Genomic DNA, 6,143 nt, shown 5'->3' with positions numbered 1-6,143 from the left:
ACTCCGCAGTACATTCCACTAAATTTGGACACTACTTTCCAAATTTAAAATTGTTAACTTCACAAGCAGCTAAAAAACAACTCGAAAATAAAGACAAGCATTAAATATTACGTAAGGTTTTCTTTTATTTAAAAGATCATTCACAAAATACCATATCCATAGATTTACTTTCTGTCATATAGCTGAATGTGTTAAGTGTTTGGAATTCCATTCTTACATTTAAAAGTCAACTGGATTGCCCAGAAGTTTAGATGAATTTGTTTTGTTCTTAATCTTTTCCACACTGAAGATGTAAGTAGGTCATCTGAAAGCATCAGGTTTGATTACAACCACATAATGCATGTCTTTCTTAAGGTAAGTATTGGTGTTACACAAATGGTTCTTATTTCAGAAGCAAAGATGACAGGTGGAAGGAAGGAAAGGAGGGAGAGTTCTGTAAATTGCTGAGACCTGGTGACAAAGTAAGAGAAGCCGAGGATGGCAGCTAGTGAGGAGCTACCTTCTAAGCACACTGCTTGGCCAGCCTGCCCCCGGCCCTCCAGTCATGCTGGTGAGGGTCTCTCTTTTCCGGGGCTCTAGCTGACCCCGAACTGCTCCCAACTGGATGAAGTGGGACTCAGGTGCTAAAGAATTTGTTCACACAGAGGTGTTCAAGCTCAAAAGCTGCTGCCTAGCCTGGGTGAGTGCTGAACACTGTATGTGGGAGCGAACGTCCTAAAGCTGAGGACTAGTGACCTCAAGCCACCTACCAGTTATCTGACAGCTCTGCATAGTCAAATTCTCAATTCATCAAGTGAAAGAGAGTAAAGTGCCAGATTCTAGGCCCATTCTTTCACTCTAAAATTAAGGGATGGTGGGAAGCACAGTATCTCATTATTACTTGTATCAGGGAGCGCATAAACCCAGGGAGTGATGCAGAGCACACGACAACAGGGGTTTGAGAGGAAGCAGCGTCCACACTAGGAAGTGAGCCCAGCACCGCGCTACCACCTGCAGTGCCCAAAGCACCTCTGCAGCCAGCAGAAAGGAAACTAGACAGCAATTCGCTACATCCAGCCACAGAGGAGCCTCTAAAACGGCCGGTGAAAGGAGGGAACCGGTTTGGACCCGGTGTTGAAAGAGCAATAATAAAGCATGTGAACACAGCAGTGTATCAATTTCTCTCCCACGTGCACAGTGCACGCCCCACCAGCAGTTCACATGATCCTTTTCGGTTTTGCTGTTTGAAATGTGAGCCTATTCTCCCATCTGGGGAGGGAGTAATGGAGCCAGGACTATCTATAAATAGTTACAGGAAGGAATTTGCAAAGATCAACAGATATTTTATCCTTGTTTTGAAAGCAAGGTGTCCCAAATTCTGTATGTTGATCACAGCTGAATAAAAACAAGATGCTACCCAATTTGTGACTTGCTTTTTTTTTCTTGGAAGCCACAGCAATACAGAACTCAACATGCAGGTTGCTGAGAAAAATCAAAGGAAACGTCCAGTGTGGCTAAAGGAAAAACAGAAAAGCAAAGGAGAGAAATGAAGCAGCACTTCAACATAAAGAACTCCCACATGGCAGCTGCCTTTGTCCCTCTAGAGAAACTCATGTGCTGGAAGGAAACAAGGAGCGAGAAGGAAAATAGGAAAGGAGTGGCAGGAAGGAAAAAAAAAAAGAAAAGAAAAAAAAAAAAAGCACAAACCAGGCACTAGGTAGATACAGCAAAGCCAAGAATGTACTAAAAACCACTTGTTAACTGCTGACATGCACTCACAAGCTGTGTGTCTCCACTGTAAGAAAGGAGGACAAAGGTCAGGCGCAGGAATGGTAACTGCAGGACTGCCGGTCTGGGGGGGCCAGCCAGGCTGTGGTCTCACTCAAACTCCCCCCACATCCCATTCCCTCCCAACCGCAAGCTCATTCTTGCTCCTTGTGAACGACTTCCTCTCTGGGCCTGGCTCCCCCGAAGATAGCAGAGTTGGGGTTGGCTACTTGATTGAGGGGCGTTGCAACTGTTCGAGGTTTGAGCTGGAGCCGTGGTCTCTGTGCTCTTTCCTCTGGGGGAGGGAAACACAACATGGCTTACAAATGTGTCACGAAAAGACACCCTCCAGAGCTCCATTTACACGTTCCCATTATCGTCATACCTTCTGTTGGCTCTCTGAAATCCATATTGGACCCTCGAAGAGGAGGGCCATCTCTGAAACGACTTCCCATTGGGGGGCCTGTTCGCCGGTCACCTGGGCGACTCCCTCCCCTGCCTCCTAAGAAGTCATCCCTGAAGCCTGAAGGAGGAAGATGACATTGAATTATCTTTTAAACTACTGTCTCAAAGCTGATAACATAGCTTGCGTGAATTAAGTTTAATTTTAAATTCTTTAGTTTGTCCAGCATCAAAAGTGCATACAAAATGAGTCCAAACGTGAATCTGTTGGGTAATTTCAATGCTAACAGACTTCTAAAATAAAAAAAGAATCTTAGGAGAGAAAAATAAAACGAGCTGTAAATTCTTAGCTTGCAAGAAAAGTCCATAATATTCTAATACGGCTTAAAACAAAAATGCTCAAAGCACATTTTATTGTTTTCTAATACAATCTACACAGTTATTAAAAAAGATAAACCTGAAATTTAGAAGTTACAATTTAGAACACAAAATCAAAAGAAAAAAGCTAGATATGAAGACAAAATAAAAATACAAAGTCACCTCTGGGTGACATTCCCCATTTTTCTGTTTCTGCTGCGATTCGGGTGTGGATCATTCTAAAAGCAAAGCACCTGCGTGTAAACAAAGCTGTGATCAGGACCACTCCCTTCCCAGAGAGGGCGCCAGAGAGCAGGAACCGCAGACCCAACCCACACCTCCTCTGGCTGCAAAGGGTCTTCCCCGCACCCCGCCCCCCGCCCGCCCGCCACTCATTTGTGCACCGCTAAAATAATTACCAACAGAAGTAAACTGCATCTCATTTAGAATTAAAAGTAGGTTGCAATTTGGACTTCCCTGGTGGCACAGTGGTTAAGAATCCTCCTGCCAATGTAGGAGACACGGGTTCGAGCCCTGGTCCGGGAAGACCCCACATGCTGTGGAGGAACTAAGCCCGTGCGCCACAACTACTGAGCCTGCGCTCCGGAACAAGAGAAGCCCACGCACCGCAACGAAGAGTAGCCCCCGCTCACCGCAACTAGAGAAAACCCATGAGCAGCAACAAAGACCCAACACAGCCAAAGATAAATAAGTAAATTTAAATTTAAAAAAGTAAGTTGCAATTCTCATCAGTGTGAAGAATATTTTCTCAATGGACTTTAAAAACCTTAAGCCTTATTTAGTTTTGTATTTAACTGAAAGTCATGGGAGGAGGTTAAGATAATTAACCTTCTAACAGTATAACCTATTTAACTTTCAATAAAAATTTAAGAAATAAGACTGTAATTAAACAAATGAGCTTGCCCCCTCTGTTTAAGCTCCTCAAGGTGACTATTTTTACTCACTCCAAGGATAGTGCCATTGCTCAAAGCTTTGTAGGAACTTATCCTTGAAGAAGAATCCTGAGCTTGAGAAATATTCTTCTACTAAATAGTTGATCCCCATTATTCATAGATTTCACGTTTGCAAATTTGTCTACTCACTAAAATTTATTTGTAACCCTGAAATCAATACTTGGGGCCTTTTGCGGTCATTCAGACATGTACAGAGCAGCGAAACATCTGTCACCTGACACATACATTCCCAGCTGAGGTTGAACGAGCCAACACTCTGCCTCGTCTCAGCTCAAACGGTAAACAAGCATCCTTTTCACAATCTATTTAGTGCCAGGCTTTCTGCTTTTTTGCGCTTTTTGTTAGTGATTTTGCTGTTAAAATAAAACAGCACCCAAACATCATGCTGAAGTGCTGTCTAGTACTCCTAAGTGCAAGGCTGGGATGTGCCTTGTTAGAGAAGCCTCACAGAGGCATGAGTTACAGTGCTGTTGGCCGTGAGTTCATTGTTGATCAATCAACTATATATATTAAACAAGGCGTCTTTAAACACAAACACATAAAGGAAGGTTATGTATTGAATGTCTGACAAAAATATGACCAGAGGCTCACAGGAGCCTGTGTATTTCCTCTATGAGCGATGGCTCAGTATCCGCCAATTTGGTGTTTGCAGTGAATACGGAGAATCAACTACCTGCGATGGTGGGGTTTTTTTGTTCCTTAAGGGTAGCAAGGAATTTGTAAATTGATCAAGTTATCTGAAACTCAATTCAGAGACTAAATCGAACAATTTCAATTTTAACAAAACAAGTAATGAAAACAATTCTACGAAGGTTTAGACCAACAGGAGCCCTGCTTTGGGGGAAAACCCATTTTGGAAGCATATAATCAAGTATAAGTTTCTTTACAAAATCTTTTCTATCAACCAGAGAGGATATACCATTCATTAAACAAGCTTAATTAGTATTCAAACATTTAACCTGACATTTCCCCCAAACTAAACTGTGTGTACCTTTCCACGTTGATTATGAAAGTAAAGTTACTTCCCTTTTAATGAGATTAATTTTTGTTACCAGTGTTTAGCATAAAACAAATCAGCTCACACCCACACTGACAAGGCACATAAACAGAACTGCTACTGTGTCCAGGTTCATGAGACAAAGTATAGTGGGGGAAAAAACCCCCCAAAACCCAGAGTACATTAACATCAAGTGACCACCTCTTTTCAAAATTCTTACGAGCGATGGGAAGATTATGAGGGGGGGGGGAAAAAGCAAGGTTTGACATTAACAATTATCTTGTCATCAAGTTTGATGACAGGTTCCTAGGAGGCACACTATTCATGAAAATCTTCTGAGCTTTCTTTACGAAGTTTAGTTTAACACACTGCCTAGGGGCTTCCCTGGCGGTCCAGGGGTTAAGACTCCGCGCTTCCACTGCAGGGGGCGCGCATTCGATCCCTGGTGGGAAACTAAGATCCTGAATGCTGCATGGCATGGCCAAAAAATCAAAATAAAAACACACTGCCTATTTCTGGTTGACAGGGACTTTCTTATTCGTTTTCTTCTTTGCATTTTTTTTTGTATTGTTTGAAAAAAAAATTTTTTTTTACAAGGAGAGTGTGTCATTTAAAGAAAGGCATTATTCTAAAGAGTAAAAAAGGTCTACCTATACAAGTAATGTATATAGGCCGTACCCCACCATGTGGGCACTGCTGGTTTTAGATTATCACCAAAACACTGTAGTTTACACTGGTTGGTGGCAAGGTAGTTTCTCTGGCTATGTTCACTATATGTCTTGCTTCAGAGTAAAAAAGCCCAAGCTAAGCCAGTAGTAGAAAGACATCAGTTCCTTTGGTAACCTCCAAAGCTGTGAGCTCACTGTGCTATTTCTACAGTACTAGGAAATGCAAAACTGGCAGACTGGAGACCACCACTCATCAAGTCACTAACTACTACACCTGAGGTGGCTTTGAGATGACATTTGTTGCATTTTTCAATCAGAGACTAGCTTATACATAAAATTACAGGTTTACTGGATTATACTGTACTTTTATGAATAAGCTCATTTCTGATTGGCTATAGGACTTTTAGGAATTAAATTACTCAACAGATATAAGCAGTAATCTGTTTAGCTAACGCAGTACTGGAATGAACTTTTAAAAAATTTCGACTCACAAGACCAGTTCCTCCCATACTTACCAGTTACTTTTTACTGATTTTTGTTTTGATTGGGGGGGGGGTGATGGGGGGAGCGGGCATTAATGATCTCATCTTATGTGGTGGCAAGTGCAGAGATAATCTCGAGTTTATAGGAAAGAAAACAGACTTGTTTTTCATTCTCTACCTTATGGTTACAATGGACATTTTTACCATGTATGAGTTACCTTCATAACTAAAAAAAAACAAGTAAAGAGATGAAGAAATGTTTAGGAGATCAACCCTTCAAAGCCTGGCATGCAAACTGACCTCTTGAGTTGACACAAGGAGGCACCCATTGGTATGCTTTGATGAGTTAAGAAAAGCAATGATAAAGTGGATTATGTCCACTTAAGGGATAGGGGCTCCATGCCCTTTAAATGCTGGAGAGGGTGTGGAGAAAAGGAAACCCTCTTGCACTGTTGGTGGGAATGTAAATTGATACAGCCACTATGGAGAACAGTATGGAGGTTCCTTAAAAAACTAC

At 41.9% G+C, this 6,143-nt stretch overlaps 1 protein-coding gene across 1 annotated transcript in view; it reads right to left on the bottom strand.

Moving 5' to 3' along the window:
- Nucleotides 1–352: 352 nt before the first annotated feature.
- EIF4H (eukaryotic translation initiation factor 4H) overlaps nt 353–6,143 on the bottom strand; it is a gene marked incomplete at its 5' end in the record, with an annotated part of 9,668 nt that continues 3,877 nt past the window's right edge. Inside the window, 2 exons of the mRNA XM_028498041.2 lie at nt 353–2,041; nt 2,132–2,269. Coding sequence (XP_028353842.2) covers nt 1,902–2,041; nt 2,132–2,269 — 278 coding nt within the window. The remainder of the gene's footprint in view (nt 2,042–2,131; nt 2,270–6,143) is intronic.

This window comes from Physeter macrocephalus, chromosome 14 (assembly GCF_002837175.3).
Source record: "Physeter macrocephalus isolate SW-GA chromosome 14, ASM283717v5, whole genome shotgun sequence".
Taxonomy (NCBI): Eukaryota; Metazoa; Chordata; class Mammalia; order Artiodactyla; family Physeteridae; genus Physeter; species Physeter macrocephalus.
The sequence above is the reverse complement of the archived record's forward strand: the minus strand, read 5'-3'. Positions and strand labels throughout refer to the sequence as shown.